Source organism: Patiria miniata, unplaced genomic scaffold, assembly GCF_015706575.1.
Source record: "Patiria miniata isolate m_02_andy unplaced genomic scaffold, ASM1570657v1 HiC_scaffold_26, whole genome shotgun sequence".
Classification (NCBI taxonomy): Eukaryota; Metazoa; Echinodermata; class Asteroidea; order Valvatida; family Asterinidae; genus Patiria; species Patiria miniata.
In genome coordinates, this window is record NW_024037065.1 from 6,843,831 (window position 1) to 6,865,283 (window position 21,453).

At 39.9% G+C, this 21,453-nt stretch overlaps 1 protein-coding gene across 2 annotated transcripts in view; it reads right to left on the reverse strand.

Moving 5' to 3' along the window:
• LOC119733794 (sorting nexin-25-like) overlaps nt 1-21,453 on the reverse strand; it is a 39,319-nt gene that overhangs the window by 15,480 nt on the left and 2,386 nt on the right. The window contains exons 1-9 of one of the 2 annotated variants that reach the window (XM_038207161.1): nt 13,606-13,804; nt 12,697-13,065; nt 11,849-11,924; nt 9,271-9,355; nt 6,225-6,282; nt 5,413-5,486; nt 3,195-3,367; nt 1,831-2,017; nt 747-891 (exon numbers count right to left, since the gene is read on the reverse strand). In XM_038207161.1, coding sequence (XP_038063089.1) covers nt 747-891; nt 1,831-2,017; nt 3,195-3,367; nt 5,413-5,486; nt 6,225-6,282; nt 9,271-9,355; nt 11,849-11,924; nt 12,697-12,930 — 1,032 coding nt within the window. In that variant the 5' untranslated portion in view covers nt 12,931-13,065; nt 13,606-13,804. Of the gene's footprint in view, nt 1-746; nt 892-1,830; nt 2,018-3,194; nt 3,368-5,412; nt 5,487-6,224; nt 6,283-9,270; nt 9,356-11,848; nt 11,925-12,696; nt 13,066-13,605; nt 13,805-21,453 lie in introns of those variants that run through there. The other variant, XM_038207160.1, reaches the window with a different exon arrangement.

Consider the following 21,453-nt stretch of genomic DNA (forward strand, 5'->3'; position numbering starts at 1 on the left):
CCAGTGTCTAGTCAATGGAAAATGAATACATAAAGTTTGCCATTCTGAAACAAAAGTTTATTTCGGTCAACCTATTTTGCTCTTTAATACGATTGGGTTCGGTGTAACTCTGAATTGCCAGTCTCAATCCATCTTCTGGACAAGTTGCGGACATTGTATCGGGTATAAGTTGCAGGATTCTGAGCAACTTCCCCGCAATCTTCCCGCAATGAAGTTATCAAATTCAGCGCCTTGAGTACCTAATTGTTGGTAGATACGTGCGCTACATAAGACTCTGGTATCAGTATTGGCGAGTCAAGCAGTTGCTAGTGAAAATTTCCCCAGAACATGTCCGGAACAAATGCAGAGCTTCGTCCGGACACAGTGAATGATTCCATCTGCAATTTGTCTAGAACTCTGACGGGCCCTAAGAGCATTTTATTAACTGGTTGAATATTTTCTGATTGAAGTGGATTGTCACGGCCGAGCGGTTAACAGCACTAGACTCAAGCTCTGCTGGTGTTTCTGATCAGCAGAGTGTGGGTTCCAGTCCCGGTCTGGACACCTGTGTCCTTAAGCAAGACACCTAACCATTATTGCTTTTACTTCAGATGGGACGTAAAGCCATAGGTCCCGTGTGTAACACTTATCGCTAAGAGAAGGGGTTTGCCCCGTTGTTTCTGGCAGTGTGTTTATTTTCAACCATATGAAGGCAGCACTTGTAAGGAAGGACAAGAATGAAGACAATGCCGAGAGTGGCTTCTTACCTGGTTGATGTATCTCTTGAGGTTGCGGACTCTCAGCAGGTTGGCCTTGCCGCTGCTCTTGGTAGACTTGTCTGTCTCGGGTCCTCTGGCCTTCTTCAGGTCTTGGATCATGGTGGCGTGCATTATTTCAGTGATGATGTGATACCTGGGGAAAAAGAACAGAGTTGCTTAAGTTGCTTATCATCAAATAAACAACAAGGAGCTGAATGCTTCAAAGTGGGTGACATTATGGTAGGATATTACAAGTTTACTGAGTATTCACCTTATTTGTCTGATCAAGAATCACAAAAAATCCTCCTTAGGGTATATACAAGCTAAGCAAAAATCACCTAATATTAGCTCCATCAAACTTCCAATTGAATTTAATGGTTAGCTCGGTGGCTGAGTGGTTAAAATGTCTAAAGTAAACTATTCATGAGGTGGAATTTGCGTCGGGGTGATGTAAATCAATATTAGGTTTTGCCCTTCACCGACGTATAAACACTGTATTCTCAGTGTCCAATGAATAGTTTAACTGCGGTACCCACTGCTTTATGTACATAAGATTCAAAACAGCCAACCGATCCTGCAAGCTTGGTGGTCGAGTGGTAAGACATCTGCACTAGAAAGCAGGAGGTCGTGGGTTCGAGTCCCACCCGAGTGATTTTTCAATTTTCACTTGGGAGGTAACACACTGAGTATACAGCGTTTACACGTCAGTGAAGGGCAAAACCTGATATTGATTTACATCACCCCGACGCAAATTCACATTTCACAGAGCTAACACACTGAGTATACAGTATTTATACGTCGGTGAAGGGCAAATCCTGATATTGATGTCTAAAGTAGTTAGGTGGAGGTTGCAGTTCAAGTCCCAATTGAGTAAACGTGTGAAATTTTGTCTCACAAGCTCTCGGAAAACATGTCTTGAAAACTCTGTATAGGTTTAGGGTAAACAGTCCTTAACTTGAATTTGTAATGCATACATTTGCAAAGCAATAATTTTCTGCTTAGCAATCCATGTTATGGGACCACGTTTTTACCACGTCACGTTGCACTTAGTTGGTCTGTGCTTCCTGAAAAACAATCTAATACACCAACTGACCTTATCTGCTGCAGTTCTTGTACGTCGCTGCACATGTTGATCAGTTTGATGAACTCCTCGTAGGAGGCGGCGTAGGCGTACTTGCGCTTGTGGGTCTCGGCCAGGCTCTCGCGCTGCTCCAGAAACGAGACCAGCATACTGTTGACGAAGTACGGGTCGCAGACCATGTCCACGGCAGGTTTCAGAGCTGCGTTGGGATGCGACAATAACTAAGTACATCGGGATATAAACACTGGGACAATCCTAGTATCATTTCTGATTCCCAATACCGTATGTTCACAATGTGAGGTTTTTTGGTGTACAATTTGAAATACATAAATTTAGCAGTAAATTCTTTTTTTTTCGTATGATATTAATTTTGTAAAGTATTACTAATTTTCATAACAGTTAGTAGCAGCAGTGATGTAGTTGAGTCCTTGTATGTCCTAATATAAAGCCAATCACAAGTCAATCAAGCGTTAGTTAAAGTTCATCTTCTGTTGCATCTTCTGTTGCTTGTGAGTGGACTTGTGAGTGGACTTGTGAGTGGACTTGTGACTAGACTTGTGACTGGACTTGTTAAGGACTTGTCTATTACCAGGGATACCAATGGGTTTTTGCTCTAGGGCCTAAAACTTTGACACGATCCCAATACACCATGCATACTTTAAGCCGCACCACCACAAACGGGTTACAGATGTCGACACTGAATGTACATTACATACATTTACGTATCACACTAGCATGTCGATGGCCATGGAGCAGCAAAGCATATGCACAATGATCCCCGACCCAAACACCAGTGCACTTAGCTCTTAAACTATCGTTCGCTGTACAATGTGAATGCAGTGCGCCTATGCAGAAAACCTAAGTTTGATAACGAGCACTTGGTTCGAGTCTAGCAAGCTGACAACACGTAGTACATAACAAATTTTCTGAATGGCTCATGAGCAACTATCAAACCACACAGCAACACGTAGCCGGGTTTTAAAAATAAAACATTCTACATGCATGGTTGCATGCAACATGAGGATTTATTTTTCTAGCCTGGAAACGGATGAAATGCTGAATTTTTTTTCCAAAACTTGAAAAAACAACAGAATTCCGGTAATAGACTAATTCGGCAAACAAAATTAGAAGCCATGTTTCAGGCGGCACCACATTTGCGCGCATGCCACATGTGTTCTTAAAGACAAGACGCGCGCATTTTGGTAACCCTATTGGTTCAAGGAGCCCGGAGTGCGTGAACTACCTGAACGCGACTCACGCAGGCCTGGTTCCAACTCAGAAAATAGTCGTCGCCGAATCAATCTATTGCCAGAATAGTTTGGCGTAATACACCGTTTGGCTTAATGGGATCAGGAGCACAACAGTAAGTATCAGACCTCCGCATGTGACGATCTCTCGCAGTAGGTGCCGGGCGGTGTCTGAGTTAGCGATGCCCGCCGGCAGCATCAGGACCAGCATGACCTCCACCGTCTCACGGAGGAACTCCCTCTCCGCCTCCTCACTGATCAGGCAAGGGTGGAGGAGGAAGGCTTTGGGGTTGGCGCAATCCCTGGAGAAGATAGAAGCCAAGGTGTACAACTGTTGACTGCTATGATGTGAGACATGGTGTTGTTTTTAACACACCTTAAAGATGCTTGGCTCGAACGGGCAAAACCGGGTGTCATGTGTTCTCATATTCCTTAATATTTTTAGAACAGTTTTTATAACAGTTAAAGTTCTCTAGAACTCTGTAAATATATGTATACCTATTTGGCATTCAATAAAACACATATATTCTACTAGATTTCAATCTATACAGCGATTAAAAACTTGTGTGAGAGTAACATTCATACAGCATCATAGCATGAGAAATCTGTATGTTAGGCCAAAAAAAAAAGTCTCCGGTTTCTGGTATGCGCGCCCGTCGCCGTAGCCATGCGCGTCTGCAAAATAAAACAGGTTTTTTTTTAATGAAAGATGATGTCTCAAAACCGCCAAACTCACTGGTTTGACTAGAATCCTGCTGCTGCACAATTTTAACATGTTTTTAGATGAGGTTATGATCGAGAATAAGCTTTATGCGGCCTCTCTGGACTCCCATATATTCATGATATTTGCACTAAGTTTAGTCGGGCACCATTTGCAGTCATCAGCCGACATTTGAAGCAAAAAAAAGCAGGTAAAAAAAAAAAGGCGTGTCGCCGCACCACTTTTTGGGCAAGCTCCATACCAGAAACCGGAGACTTTTTTTTTTTGGCCTTAGTCACATTTTACAATACCTCATTAATATTCATCAGGCAACCGCAGCATTTCATTGGTTCATTCCAGCAACTCAACCGTATGAAAGTTTTTACTATTTCCCCGTGACTTGTGTACGCGCACGTGACACACAAAAACCAGGGAGGTACTATCACACACCTGGGTCGCAGCAGTTAGATTTGTTCCAGTTAGTTCTTTACCAATTACGCATGCGCTTTACGTGCGTACCGTGGAGATCACCAGTGAGGACAGTTGTACCAGTCTATGACGGCATACATCAAAATGGTGACCAGTAGTGCTCACTTTGCGATTTTAACCGAGGAGGAAGTGGGTGAAATTTTACACACTAAAAATAAATCCAGTGTTTTGTGTGAATGTTAAAGTTATTATTAAATGACACAAAATTAACTTTCTATTCTGTTTGTCTCCTTAAATTAAAATAATGTTTCATTGAATCATTTTATCCAAATACTGCATAGGCGTAGCCAGCGGCGGGTAAGGGGGTATTTACCCCCCCCCCCAATATTTTGTAAAGACTGCCTTTTTCCATTCAAATGCCCTTTTTTCAACGTGCTTACCCCCCGGATAATTTGTAAAGAGTGCCCTTTTTTTTACGAAGTGCCATTTTTTTCTGAACAAGTGCCCTTTTCAAAAAAGAAGTGGTGCCCTTTTTTGTGGCATCTGCCGTTTTTGGTGCCATTTTCACAATTTCGCACATGTATCGCCCTGAAAAGCACCATATATTGGCTCTTTGTGTGCATAATTGTCGGTTTTGAACAGCGCCCCCAACCGGAGAAAAAAAACCTGGCTACATTTCACAATGGATGTGCAAGTGCCCTTTTCAAAAAATTTTACCCCCCCCCCAATAAAAATGACGGTGCTACGCCCCTGTACTGCACGATCAAAAACATAGTGGAATGAACCAATGAAATACCGCAGCTGCCTGATGAATATTTATAAGGTATAGTAAAGTAAATGCATCATATTTTTGCGGGAAAATAGTTAAAATAAATGATCCCTCGGTGTTAATTTCCCCCAAGTCCATTTTTCTTGTACAGCACAATAACTATATCACAAAACATGTCAAGCCTAGGCCTAGTAAAACAGGTCCTTAAAGTGCAAAATATTCTATTCAGAATGGTAATTCAATGGAAGTCTTTTCATGCATCTGACACAAGGGACCGGACTTTTACGGGGTAATCCTATACAATAGCACTGCCCGGCTCTCTTTACAGGCCAACAACCAGGCTATGTCACAAATGACGATTAGTCAGTCAGTCAGGACTATAGTCAGTCCTAAAAACTACACAAAAAAATTAAAAACTTGCTTACGATTTGCAAGGAAACAATACTCACTTGACGGTAGTTTCCCTCAACTCGGCAAAATGATCATTGAATTTAAAGACGATGTCGCTAGTAAAAAAGCGTACCTAAAGGACAGAAACAAAATTCAAAGTTCTACGAAAATAAGAACATAATATAAATAAGTAAAAAATGACTTTTTTTTAATCAAATCCATTTGTTCTCCTCAATTGTAAGAGTATTTGTGAATGGAGTTCATATAACGGTAGGGTAGATCATTTGTCATTTGTGCATTTTTGAAGCAACAAAAGTGTTCAAAATCTAACGAAGGGTGCTGAACAACTAAACCTGACGAATAGCGTAGTGAATGCTGTATATTCTGAGAAAACAATATTCTAGGATCTTGATTTTAATTCAAAAATTGAAGAGTCATGTTTTGAATTGCACCCAAAATCAGCGTCCGGGACACGTTCTCATTCAGCCGATTGCAGCTTCTGACGAATTATAGCAACCACGCATATATCAAGTGTGTTAACGTAAACATGCAACATCATCAATCTTTATAACTGCACCAGTTATTCATGTACAGGGGCCAATTTCATAGAGCTGCTTAAGCACAAAATTTGCTTAAGCACAAAAACGTCTTGCTTAATAAAATCAGGCTACCGGCCAAAACTCCATGTGATTGTTATGTTAAGTAAACAACCGCTAAATACCAGTCACAAGCAATGTCCATCACATGGAGTTTTGGCCGGTAACCCAATTTTACTAAGCAACGTTTTTTCGTGCTTAAGCAAATTTTGTGCTTAAGCAGCTCTATGAAATTGGGCCCTGGTATCATTTGAAATTACATAGTGTTTACTTGCCTCGTCAATATTTTTCAATCTCTTCGAAAGATTTTCTAAAAACTCCCACATGTCCTCCCTGCAGTGAGACAAAGAGAAAAGAAATGAGAACTGAACAAAAAAGCATTCTGTTTGTCAATGGAAAACATTATCATAGGAGTATGAATATCAGAATTCGTTTTAAAATTTGCAGAAATGTCAAAATTCAGAGGGGCCTGAGAAATCTAAGTGCAGAAAGTTAACTCTTTCAGTGCCAAAGTCGTACATGTACGAGGTATATTTGTTAGTTCGAAATTGCCAACCTCGTACATGTACGAGGTAATGTTCGTACTTAAAATCGCCAAACCTTGTACATGTACCCACGAGGCAGAGTAAGCATGATATCACAAGGGGGCGCTCTCGCTTTTTCTAATAATATCATTTTCATTCAGGTACGACCTGTATTTATTTGTTTCATTCGAGTTCTTGCAAGAAGGCGCAGCACTGACACTCGTATTTTCTGCAAAAAGTGTGGAATTCCCCTGTCATGCCTGTGTGCAGGACAGTGTTTCAGGGTGTATCACTATGTACGTACGTGACTATTATTGACTTTCCAATGTACAAAGGAAATACCAGAGAGCAACAACAACAAATTTAGTGAGTAAAACTTATTTACTTTTTTTTTTACAGAACTTTGAACAATTAAAAAAAACGCTCGAAGTTGGGCACTTTTAAGGGTTACACATTTCAAATTTCGCGGGCACTGAAAGAATTAATATGAATTACAAAATAATAAAATCATAATTAAAGAATTATAAAATCAGAATTATAAACTCAGATGTCAGATGTAACATGGACAGGAACAAAAGTGGACCCCAAATTTACAAAATGACCCACGTACATAATGCATTATTATTTATATCAGGTTTCCAGCGGTAAAAGTAAATCAGCGTATTGTATGCTTTCATAAAAAGTTCCCGGATGACTGCAATAATAAAGTACCCCGTTGTCATCCGGGCATTTTCGCTGGTTCCCGCACGATCAAGAGCATAGAAAGTCACAGTTGTCAACCACTGAACAGAGCGTAGCACGCGCGCGTACCGTCGAACACGGAAAACGCTGCACACATGCAGCGCGCAGCAGGCCAGGTATATGCGCACTGTTGTCAACAAAGTGGCAGCTTCAAATAGTTTGACGAAAAAGATGAAATGAGGACAGTGTCTTGAATTGTATTTCTTGCGGATCAAGTCAGCCTGATATAAATAATAATAATACATGTAATATTGGATGGCTTTTTTTCGGTGCATACAAAAATATATTGCACTCGCTATGACAATATTTTTAGACTCGTGCAATATTGTCATAGCTCGTGCAATATATTCTTGTATCCACCTCAAAGCCATCCAATATTATATAACTATTATGAACAGTAACAATAATATCTCACATGAAAGGTTTTTTTAACTGAAAAAAAATGCGCCAGTGAAGAGCAAAACACAATATCAAAATGTGCACGCTAAATAGTAGACTTTGGCATTGACAGCAAAGTTATAATCATTTCGTTTGTGGCCGAAATTATTCACACAAAATTTTACAGTTTTGGGTCATATTATTTTTTCTTCTCTAATTCTTTTTTAGGGTCATAATGTACATATTTCCAATTCCCCACGTTCTGTTTACCACTTGCTGCCAAAATCCTAAACTGGAGCTATATCCATAAGGTCAAAAGGTCAAGTAACAGAGAATGATCAACGACAACGGAATTGTCACAGATCAATTGAATAGCTTGTCATTGACTTGCGACTGACCCATTATTGACTTTACAACAAACTCTGCTTCAAACACATCTCAATGCAAGGATAATGGTCACCCAAAGAAGTTTGAATGAATGGATTACCCACAAGGTCAAAACAACAAACGTCGGGAAGGCGGACTTTCATTGTGAAACCCAACTTTCCTTTATGCCACAAGGACAGCAAATTCAAACACAATGATATCGTTTTGATTGTGTAAAAAGGGCAGAGCAATGGAGGTTTTTGAAACTACGGGTTCATCTCCAGCTTCGCCTGCACCTCTGGCACTAGAGGCATTTAGAAGCCTTCAATATAAGAAAAACTGTGTGGAAATAATCTTAACATTGGGTCTCACATTGTAAAGCTTCACAGTTTAAAAGGTATGGGATCATTTGCATTTAGCCCTAAAGTTTTAGGTTATTATCAAAATACTAGTACTAAAACATCCCGTGAAATTATTCAGTCTGGCTTGCTGTCATTGAGAAGAAATCAAAAATGTAGGTGATTTCCAACGAGCAGTCAAGCGACTGATTTTTGGAAATAAAGAGTGCTATTGAAAAAAATCGTGTTTAGTGATCAAAAAGTTGTGCATGGTCTTTCACTGTTTCCTCGAAAAGTGTAATATCCGCCGAGTTGAAACTTCAACAGGTTAGGTTCTGCACATTCTTCTTTGGATTTTGAGTGGTGTTATAATTGGATACGGACAAAATTCATGAAAAGGAAATAATCTCATACATGCTTTTAGGCAGAATGTGAATTCCCAAAGTCCGAGGCCTAAAACCTTGTGCAGCAGAAACTAAGATGAAACCTTGGTTCCAAAAATCCCTAATGGTGAACCATTCGCTCTTTTCACACTTCCGCCATGGGCATGCAGAGCCTCGATCTTACAACTTTTACACAATAGATATAGCCGGTTCAGTGGTTCCCGTGTCGGGGTTCAGATCACTGAACCGGCTATTTTCATTGGGTAAATTTGCCAGATCGAGGCTGTGCATGCGCAATGGCGGAGTGTGAAAAGAGCGAATTACACCATGTTTTAGGATGCCGTAATGTCGTCTTTTTTTGGGGGGGGGAACAAACGGTAGAAATATCACACTTACATGTATTGAAGCAATTAACAGCTTAAAAAATCAATCTAAAAATCAAAGATTAAATAAAAAATGTAGTTTTTGAATAATAACAACATGTAAACTAACCTAGGATAACCTAGGATTCCTGTTTGTATCCCTAAATGGCATTGTTACGGCGCCCTCACTTGTTCAAGAACACAGCCCATTAGACTTTTTTCCACTTACTCTAATGCAGCTGTGAATTCACTGGTATCCTGTCCCAGCTGCGTGTACCAGCTCATCACAAAGTCCTTCACAATCATGTCGAAAACTGTCAGGGGAAGATAATGTTATGATGAATCATTAAGAATAACGACTTAGATTTTGACATGGGTGGTTCTGGATAAAACCAAATTCCTGGATTTTTGTTTAACAAAAGTTTCTTATCTTGCAAATTCTACCAATATGAACCAATGGCATGTTTTTTTTATGCTGAAACTTGCAAGGGGCATCGAGCCTCGTGTAACAAAACAGGAGCTTTGCTCTAAAAGGACATAGATATGTTGTGTCTAATCTACCGTATGATCCACATGAACCTGGATTTTTTTGTGGACAAAATTTCCGACCTACCTGGTAAATTTTTTTATAATAAGTTGCCACATTTAGCAAAAAATTGTAAATAATAATCTTTGAAATACAAAAGTCTTCCCTATACATGCAAGTGTTTTGTGTGTGTTTGTTATTGGTTCAATAGGGTTAACTAAATATATATCGTTAAAGGTACCTAAAGTAAACAAAGTCAGTACAGAAGACTGACAGAAAAAGCATGACAGAAGTTACGAAATAAAATTATTTTCCTGCCTTGTACCTGGAAAATTTGGGGGGGCATTACCAAAAACGGATATTTTTTAGTTTTTTTTGGGGGGGGGGTTTCTTATCTCATTCTTGAAAAATTCCAAACCTCCTGGTCGATTTTGAAGTATTTCTGAGGGTTTAAATTAAACGAAGATTTTAGAAGATAAACAATTTCAAAGGATATGACTTTTATAAGTACCAATACCATAATGCCACATTTAGCCAAAAATTGTAAATAATAATCTTTGAAATAAAAAAGTCTTCCCTATGCATGCAAGTGTTTTGTGTATGTGTTTGTTATTGGTTCATTAAAGAATTAATCAGGTTAACTAAATATAATCTCGTCAAAGGTACCTAAAGTAAACAAAGTCAGTATAAAAGACTGACAGAAAAAGCATGACAGAAGTTATGAAATAAAATCATTTTCCCACCTAGTACCTGAAACTTTTTGGGGGGCATTACCAAAAACAGATATTTTTTAGTTGGGGGGGGGGGGGTTCTTATCTCATTCTTGAAAAATCCCAAACCTCCTGGTCGATTTTGAAGTATTTCTGAGGGTTTAGATTAAATGAAGATTTTAGAAGATAAACAATTCCCAAGGATATGACTTTTATAAGTACCAATACCATATTGCAAATTACGAAAACAAAGACATTTTGGGGGCAAACTTTGAGAAATTTCTTCATTTTCCAAATATAATTCTCTCAAAATAATACAGGATCATTTAAAGATGGAAACATTTTGGAATACAGAAGTTCCAATGTTCAACATACTACTTGAAAGACTATTAAACCATGGTGTCTCAAATATCATTCGAAGGACTTTATCCGACGTGTACAAGTATAAATACCAGTACAGTAAACAAACCTAAATGGTATGGCTTCACAGAAAAAATTGCCAACCACACACATTTTCCTGTAAACGTTTCCCAGAAATGAATAATTCTATTTTGTAAACAGTATTCAATGCAGATTAAACTTATTTTCCTGACTCAAAAGCAAACACTGACAACACACACAGTCATATGTACACGTACCAGTTTGTACAAAACGTTCTGTGTGTACAACCTTGCTACAACTTACAAGCCTCTAATAGATTTCCTCAACAAAAACTAATGAATAATTCAGTAACCTGTTTGACATTCGGATAAAACCCCCAGGGTCGCGAGAAAATTAAAAGATGACTCACTTTCTTGGATCAACTCTGCCTGGCCTTTGACCAAAAAAATCAAACAAAGGCAATCTTGAGGAACACGTTCAGCAACTTGCCCTTTTAATAACGAATACCGTCAAGTATTTTTGAATTTAAAGTATGTCTTCTTAAAAAACCTGTGAGAGTTGGTAGTATTTTTCCTGATTTTTTGTGAAGTGGAGACATTTATCATTGGTGTCTATGGGCAAGGGCGGATCCAGAACACAATTTTGGGGGGGGGCCAAAAAAAAATGTGGTCCCCCAAAAAAGTGGGTCAAAATTTTTTTGGATTCTAGATGCTCTGTGGTGCGATCTGAGGCAATTTCTGACCACTTTAACCAATGTTTTTTGAGGAAAAGATGGTGGTGTACTCATTGCCTGCCTTTATTGCGATGTCACATAAAATTAAAAAAAAATTGGTTTCGTTTTGGGGGGGGCCACGGCCCCCTTTGGCCCCCCCCCCTGGATCTGCCCTTGTCTATGGGAATGTCTGCATCGCACCTATGCCCTCTCACATTATCCAAATTCTCTGTGTTGGAGCCATGTCGAAGCCCAATATTGGTGCAACCCCTTTCATGCTATTAAGAATTCTAAACGGCTTCAAAACAGGTCCACACATGCACATTTTGTACGTGGGTAAAGTTCTACCTGGGTAAAAACTATGAAAAATTAACCAAACCATTGCCATACATTTCAGAGTCACTAAGAACTTCCACACAAAGAAATACATGAATGTTGTGACTTTTTTTTACAATAAACATCAACAGCAGGGGCCTACCTTCCTTGACGGCTTTGTCCATGTTGCGCGAGATCACCGTTCCCCGCGGCCGACGCTGCCTGCGCGATAACACTTCCTGTCGATATAAACAAACAAAACCTTCAAACAATGATTGAAACAAAAAAACAAAACAAAAACACTGATGTGTTTCTTTTTAAATAGGAATTCTGAGGTTATAAAGCAGTATTTTTCAATGCCACTGGAAAAAGAATCACTTTACAACCACAGAATCTCACATAAAAAAAAATGTGTGGCCTACAGAAAAGTGGAACTATTAAAACTGCATCACAGAAACATTTGTATTGAATTAATTGAGAAGCTTAGGCCAAAGTAAAATAATAGTTCTGCTTCCGGTTACCCTACCTACCCTATATTGATAGCCCCAACTCTTATTTTTTTGGGGGGGGGGAAATGAGAAGAAAAAAACCCTGAAAATCATCGATTACTACTTTTTACCTTGGGCTATGTACACACAGACACCTCCATATGATTGTTCACAAATAAAAATCGCCCTCCCCCCCCCCCCAAAAAAGCTTCCCTACCTACCTACCCTTTTTTCAAATGCCATGTTATCGGAAGCAGAACTACATGTACTTTTTTGCCTTGGAGGTACAAATTCAAAATCACTGGGACAGTGTTAAAAACAAATTACATATCATGTACATAAAACTGAGCAACAAATCTGTCTATGATTGTTGTAGTTTTTCTCCTGTTACTTTCTTTTCTTGACTGGATTTGTGAATAGACTCGTGATTCACTTGTGACAAGACTTGTGATCCATCAAAGTACCTGACTTAAACAAATACATACATACTTTAAAAAAAAAAAAAAACACAGAAAATTCTCACCATGACTTTGTTGACCAGGATGTTGGCCGCGGGCGAGGGGCTGGCCAGCACGGACGGCTTGCGCTTCTTGCCCGAGAACGCCACCATGACGAACCCCATGAGGAACCCCACCACGGTGACCCCTAGGTACACCAGCACCGAGGTCACGTTGGTGAGTCGGACGAAGCCCAGCTGGTAGGAGACGGCTAAAAAAGCCGCCAGGCCCCCCATGGTGTACATGTTGAGGTAGCCCATGGTGGCGATAATCGGTCACCAACTATTTCCGTCTACCAACTTTCTCAGCAAAGAGAATCTCGATTCAAACGACAGTTTGCAGCTTCCATCAATGTAGAATGCTGAGAATTCTCTCCTCCATGAAGTGAATTCCGGCTGGAATATAAAAGGAAACAAATTATTCATAACATCATATTGTACATATTCATGAGCCTTCATGCTTCTTCCATAATCGGTCACCAACTTTTCCGTTCACCAACAAAGAGAATCTCAAATCAAATGACGAGTTGCAGTGCCCAAAAGATACAGATTTACCTCCCGACAAAAAAGCGGAGCCAGGTAGTCAAAATAAGCTAACACCAATGTACCAGTAACTTTGACTATTTCCCTTAAGACATGCTATATAATACTAAACAGTTATGGGATCCGCGCGTGAACAAGAGAGGATGCTTTTTTTACCATTCTTGAGAGCCTTGTGAACAGGAAATATCGCATGCATGTAATGGTTGGTGCTCATAACAGTGCAAAGTACGCACAACCAATTTTATTTTGAATGTGCACAAAGCGTCTCAGTGTACGGGTGTCAAGTGTCTTCGTGTGAGTATCAAGTGTCTTCACATGATCGCCAAGCGCGTCAGCAGTGCGTTCGATCTGTCTCTCCTGGGCAGTGGTTTCCCCCAACTCTCCCTTTCTTACCGTTCAGGAGACAATTTTGCATGGAGCCCATAGAGAACAAACAAGACGCATAGATCCACAATCAAATTAGACTGCCAAGACTGTTTCTGATACGTGTGTAAAATCAGGCTGCAAGTGCAACAGTGTACCGGTATATTTCCTTATACCACAACACCACAAAACATACACGGTGCGTTTACAGTGAAGGCTCTATTACAAATGAATGCCTTAAGTTGCACATACTGTGCCATGCCTCAGTGCACACATTAGGATCTGTACATTTCTAATATGATTGTTCTTTTACACTGGAGTTCAATGAGTAAATAAATATGAAATTAGTAAGTTACTTTATTATTGCATCATTGAACTCAAAGTTCACCAAGATATTATGTTGAATATGAGCTAGGCGGCAGGGTTTTGATTTATGAACGGGAATCAAAAACTATAATTATTATAATATACACGATTACCTTAAATTGTATGATAATTGATACACATCGAAGTGAATTGGGCATAATAATAATGGGAATGTAGACACTACACGTATCATGGGCGGCTGCAGAGTTGGTCTGCTACTGCTACAGTACTATAGGCAAGATGATTAGTACATCAACAACATGTAGACTCATCTGATCTATGATGTGAAGACTCAGTCGGCCAAGGAAGGCAAAATTCTGCACCTCGTTCGTGTCATTTCTCACTGGATACGGGTGCTTCTTTGCATTAGGTGATAGACTCTGCAATGTTCGCGGGAGCCCTATCACATGTGCATGTGTTCCCATAACCTCAGTGCATTGTTCGGCCTGGAGCTGACTACGGTTATTGCGTGCTCATGCATTGCGTGCTCAAAATGGGAAAGTCCCGAGTTATTTACATGGCTGTTCATGTACATGAATTTTTGTCATTCAGGCCGACAGCGTAAACGAAATAAACTAATAAAAAGCTGCGAATATTTTCCACAATAAATATACTGTACTGAATATGGGTAAGTTCAGTTGAACAGCTACTTTTACGAAACTATTACTGTGGTGAATTTCACGAGTGAGCTTTTTTTCTCAAAGCCATCCATCATCTACGAGAAACGTGAGGGTATTTTTTTTCTCGAAATTGTCTGAGTGCGTCCGGCCGGCCGCCCATACACAAACATTTTGGCACATTTCCCGGGGTTGGATTGCGAGGGTGGAACGACTGCTTCTCGCTCACGGGAGTTATTATAAATGTGTCTAGTGTGCACGGTTGCTGGGGTGGCGGTGGGGCGAAAACCTCCCGCGGGAATTTCCCATGAGTTTATTTACCGGGAAATAGTCTGTATAGTTTGGAAAGGATGATCAGAACGCGGATGCCTTTATGTTCATCTATATACTAGATCTGGTGACAAAAAATTATAAAACTGTCTTATCAACTTCTTATTTCAATCCAGAAAATTGCAGAATCGCATCACCATGCCTGCTGAATAGTACGATCACTTAATATGGGTACAATGTACAGTCGAGTCAATTGAAAATGTGGTGCCGATAAAGGGGTTTAATGGACAAAGGGTTTTTTTATCAACTGATCTGAAACTACCTCCCTGGCCCGACTTCACTTTTTGAAACATGCATAATTCATTGTCGGTAAGACCACCCGTTTCTTGATGAAGGGTATAGCAACACTCGCCTCGGCTCATTTGTGGATAAAAATATTCCACAGGAGCTACATGTGTACGGTCAGTACAAATGCAACAAGTTTTCCAGAAATTACGATTGGGGGGGGGGGGGGGGTAGGCCCAATAATAACATGTCATCCAGACCGTTCTGCCCGATAATACTCATCCAATACAGTACATGTTTTTACAAAAAGAAAGAAAATATTTACAAAAACAAAGAAAGTAATACGGAAAGTATAGGAACGGGACACGCAGGGGAAGTGGCTGCTAGTCTTGTCTCACATTCGGACTGGCCTTTAAGAGTTGGCATTGGGTATAATTAATTTCTGGTGAAAGTGGACTACCGTCCACTTGTGAGTTGGGTATTAGTATCAGTGATAAGTTATTTTCATTGCATTATATGTTAAAAAAAACCTATCCTACAGATGGTAGATTGACCGACCCTACTTCTGAGGCAAAAAGTATGAGTCAGGAGTTCGACCCAAAGGAACGGGCATTATTAATCTGAGCACACGTTGCGCTGGAAGTCAGGTCCCATGCAACCTTTATACGTTGGTCGATGTATGTTGGCACGGGGAACACGACGGCAGCACAGCTGAGGTTCGCGAACTCCGCGTAGCTACGTAGCCTGATACAACCTGTACAGTAAACAGCCGTCGGCAGCTCCAAACGACGCCCGCATGCTTTGTCATGTCTGGCGCAAAAGGATTCTGGTCAGTTTGGCTACTCGCCAAAATATAAGGGCGTGGGAACTTGAAATTGTCACCGGCGCTGCGCAAGACAGACAGGTTTATCGTCATGACGACATTTCACCACCAATGAGATGAGCTGGGAAACGTTCGCGCCAAACTGATTTGATTGATAGACAATAAGACCCGCCCACACATCCCATATATAGGTTGTCTTGCGCAAGGCATATCTATAGTAACAATGTTGCCAAGGATATTTTAGTGACGTGTGGGTTTCGTAAAAATTCATGAGTGACAGTTTCTGTACTTCCCGATAGAGAGTTTATCAACAGTTGTCTTCAGTTTATTCGCATTTCTTTCCAAACCTTTTTCGGTTCATTTTTAAACCGAAGGTAATAAAAATAATTACATGTACAATGTATTTCAATCATTTAATGTTTCATTTACTTGAACCGTGTTAAGCATAATACCGTAATTTAGGTTCCCGGGTAGTATTGTAAAAAAGTAATCAAAATAATTATTACACTTAATGGAGAGAAAAGTTTTTGAAACGATCTTTTAAAACGATCTTTCGTGTTTTTACGTTAATTTGTTTTTGGACAATTGGTGTTTCCTTCAACTTTATTTTTGACAATTGAGTGATTGCATTATATAATACCGAAACATCTATATAATACCAAAACAGAAAGTTGTCCAAATATCCGTTCGGTTGTTTGACTAATTCCTGCAATAAAAAAATCGACATTTCACATGCTACTTCTGGACACTGATTGCGAACAGTCTCTGGAAAATACATCGGCACGCATGTTCGCTGACTTCGCGTTATGATAATAAGACGTGCAAGTGCTGTGAATTATTCAGTACGACCATTAACATAACAAAGGCGCAAGTTTCGCGCTACCTCATTAACTTGACCACGGATGGATGAGTAGCTCCGCGAAGTTCGCAAACTGGCTAGCTCTGGAAATATTCGCGAAGTTCGCGAACAGTTCGCGTAATCAATTTTGAAGGCTGCCCTTACATGTTGACATTTCAGATTTGTATGAAAAGCAACAAGTAAAAACAAGTTTAGTGTTCTGTGAGTGCACATCTGGCTTGTGTACGTGACATGTGCGATGATGCAACTGTATGTAGATTGAATATAATAATAATGTGGCGCTAAGTTAACAATTGTTGACTGCTGTGATGTGGGATATGGCATTATTTTAACACCCAAGGGCCAATGGTGCTGGGCACCTCGAGGGGTCAAAAAGGACATATCCCACATCACAGCAGTCAACAGTTGTTTTGGGTATTTATCATGCAAAGTAACAAAATAAATCACTGCAGCTGAACTTTTGAATACTGTGAGCCAGACATGAGATTGAGAGGTTGCAGTTCTCTGTTGCCAAGCGCAGGCCCTATAGACACCCTTCATTCACATGTCTACAACATATGCAACGCAGTGTATATGAGAGATAATTCATATGCAACGTGGTGCATTTGAGGAAACCCCTTTCAAACTAGCAAGAATCTCTATAAAAGAGTCCAGCACTATGGATAAAATTCAGCCACTACTAAAAAAAAACATGATATCTAATAAAGAAAAATTGTGGGTTTCTTGGCTTCGTCAAGCAACCACCAATAAATTCTTACAAGTTGATAATGCTTTCTGTGCACATGTACCGGTACATGTAGGTTGGCTGTTAAGACAGCAACAAGAATATTACATCCAACATACACTATACGGTAAGTGCCCCCCCCCCCCCCCCCCCCCCCGGTATGTCCCAACAATAGCAGTGGCCCAACTACAGTGGGGCAGTCCCAACTGTACATGTCCCAACTGTACATTAGGACGATGCTACTGTTGGAGCACTACATACGGTACAAACAATGTAAAAATATCCCCTATTAAACATGAGGGAACACCAGAAATTTACCTTCAATGCAGAGTTTATTCGGCCATCTTGGTTTAGCGAATAAGCCCTTTTTTTGTAGGACAAACAGGACTGAGGGACGTCATGCATGAAAAGTACAAATTGAGTTGAACCATCTACTCATTCATGCATGCGTGAAATTATTTGATAGCTGATTGTATTTCCCATAACTGAAACTTAACTACAATGTACATGTATCCTATGAAATGCAAGTAAAAATGCTGGAGGAATTTAACAAGAACACAATTATTTTTCATCATACATATCATGAGGCCAAAAAAAAAAAATTATGCTGTGACCCTACCGATCCTAAAAAATTTGGGTGAATAGACGGTTAAGTGTTGATATTTTATTTTCATTGTTCATAACTTTTTATTATGTTTTGAAATTTCATTCATTTACAAACGTATAGTTTTGAGAAGTGAAAAAATACCCCAAAATACAAGTATGCAGTACCGGTAACTGAAAGTATGCGATAAAGTGCCGTCTTATAAATATTTTTACTTGTCCAGTTGTATTCCCATATGTACAAAACTAACCTACCGACCTTTTCCTTTTTGAAAATGTAAACGGAAACAACTCTTTTTTGTTTTAGGGTGGTTTTTTTTGGCCTTAATTAAACTCTAACTTCTGAACACAGGATGAAGCTCAGTTCAGCTGAAGTTCAACTCAGTGGACACTTTTTTTCTCTTTTCTTTCTGGTAAAATTGAATATTTTCACATTCATAGGGTCCACTAGACAGTTCATTGTGTTGCACAAAACGGAGGTATTTTCCCACATCTCTTCATGGTTCCTGATTATCATGGTGTTGGACTTGTAGTCTGGCAACGCCCAGTCTATTATTCCCAGTTCCTACCAGTATGGTTCCATAAAGGCAACGCCTCATTGCCCACAGACTTGCAGTGCTGGCATGCCATGCCTGCATTCAACAAAGAACTACGGTAGCCACAAAAAAAAAGACCTTGCAATTACTGCCACAGAAATCTTAAAATGACATTTCATGACTTTTCCACGACAAAATTACGACTTTCCATGACCATAGTTTCATTTTCCCTGACTCTCCATGATTTTTCTGAAGCTGGGGGAACCCTATTCTAGCAATGTAGCTGCTCGACCATGCTTTCCCGGGATCAAGACCGGCTAGAACAAAATACAAATTCAGTCTAAATTTTCGGCGATATAGTGTAGGGGTCACTGTTGTATTTCAATCAAATTTGAATCAAGATTTTTTTTTGGAATGACATTGTCAGCCTGAAGCAGACTTCTCTCAATGTGCTGACACCATTTTGTTAATTTTGGAGCAGTTTCTTGGGGGGAGAAATTACAATTTTCCTGCATGGTTTACATTCATGAGCGGGTTGGTGCCGTGCAGCGCGACTTGCATGCTCAGGGTACATCAAGTGGTGAATGCTTTCTTTATTTCTTTATTTTCATGTTGCATTTTGTCGTTTGCCATCGTCATTTTGCCCCCAAGCTTCCCTCAAAAATTCAAAACCCTGCCCTTTATCTATGACGTGCCCGTATCATTTTGTACGTTCTTAAGGCAAAAGAAAAAAAGTCTCCGGTTTCTGGTATGCGCGCGCGTCGCCGTAGCCATGCGCGTCGGCAAAATGAAAAAGTTTTTTTTTTCAATGAAAGATGATGTCTCAAAACCGCCAAACTCACTGGTTTGACTGGAATCCTGCTGCTGCACAATTTTAACGTGTTTCTAGATGGGGTTATGATCGAGAATAAGCTTTATGTGGCCTCTCTGGTCTCCCATATATTTGCACTAAGTTTAGTCCGGCACCATTAGCAGTCATCAGCCAACATTTCAAGCATAAAAAAAAGCCGTGTCGCCGCACCACTTTTTGGGCAAGCTCCATACCAGAAACCAGAGACTTTTTTTTTTGGCCTAATGTTGCCAACTAGATTGGAAGGTCAATTCATTTAAAAGTGGATTTTGTTCCTACGATCGCCAATTTTCCGGCTATGAAGAGAAATTACACAACTGTTAAAATTGTTCTCTTTCCTCCTTCAAGAATAAATTTAGTAAACAGATGGCAAGGAAGGAAATATCAGTTTCGAAAAAATCAACAGGATAAAAACACCAGGCGTGCCAGGACATAAGACCGGGAAAACCCCTTCACAACGAAAAACACAGCTATTTCCTTTTGCTGGAAAAAAACAACGAAGTATCATATTTCGAAGCCAGTAGCTTGGACTGTTGTGTTGAAGAGCCATTTTGGGCCAAATCAAAAATTAAACAGTTTCTCGTTCCTGCCCACTTCCTTTTTTTCACCGGCATCAATTTTTTTTTAAATCATACATTTGCAATATATTTTTGTCAATATAATTTGTATTTGTTTTGAACAAAATTACTAGAAAGAGATGCATATGGCTCCTGAGGCCACAATTTTGTAGATTCTGCAAAAGAGTTGAGAAAATGGAAGCTAAGTTGAAAAGCCTGCCATCTTGGGAAGATAAAACAGAAGGGAAAAAAAAGCCCCTGGCCTCCTTCATTTTTCAAAGAGCCTGGAAGAAAAACTGTTTATTAACAACTTTAATAAACAGAGTTAAATGAAACACCTGAAACATTTGGCATGTTTGGAATTCAAACTTTGAGTGGCAGGGTTTTTGCTTGGGGAGGGGGAGGGGGCTGGATGGGTGCATGTGTGTGGGGGAGGGGGGGGGGAAGACACCCCAACCATTATTTGTTTTTGTCGGTAAAATCCCGAAAATCGTTGTGTCAACAAAATCATCTTGTCGCGTCCGCAAGTATGCTGCGACTACAGCCGCTGCTAATGTGCCACCTATTGTCTGATAATGTCAAATATATTGTCAGTCCACCTAAAACAAAGAATGCTTTGACGCACTCGCATTCAATTAGCGTTGGACAGCGCGCGCACGTTGCGAGCGTTATCTGCATCAAATATGGTGACTCGAGGATATACAAAAATTGTAAGCCAATTCGGAGTTTCGCTTGCGCAAAGATTTGTGGGACAGAATGTGCACAACATAGTTCTAGGAGTAAAATAAACCATGGAGGTAGAATTAGCTAGCAATGCCGGGTAGCAAGACGTGTTTGTTTATCCACAACAAAACCATGGTTTTACTGTGGTGAGTTGACAAAATGCGCGAGCGAAACTCCAAATTAGGTAAGTTGTTGTCTATGTACTATTGTACAAAAAAGCACACTCAATATGGGTAACTTTTTAAATGAAATACACGGAGGAAGGTACACTACGTGGAGCCTCATAGTTCTAGGAGTAGGAGGAAGGAACATGTTGTGCCCATTCTTGAAAATCACGCATTCTCGAGAATGGGCATGCACATTCTCGAGAATGGGCGCGCATTCTTAAGAATGAGCGCCCATTCTTAAGAACGAGCACGCGTTCTTAAGAATGAGCGCTCATTCTTAAGATTGGGTGGGAATATCACGTGCACAATTTATGAATTTTGCCCAATCTTAACAAACATTGCACGACATAATTATGTTAAATGAATTGTATAGCGGTTAAAAGGGAAACAATTCATATAAAGAGGAAAGAAAATGTGCTATGCTTCTGTACTCGTATAACTACGATAATTTGAATCAAATTAAACCTGTTATTATTGCTTTTTTCTGTCCACTATGGG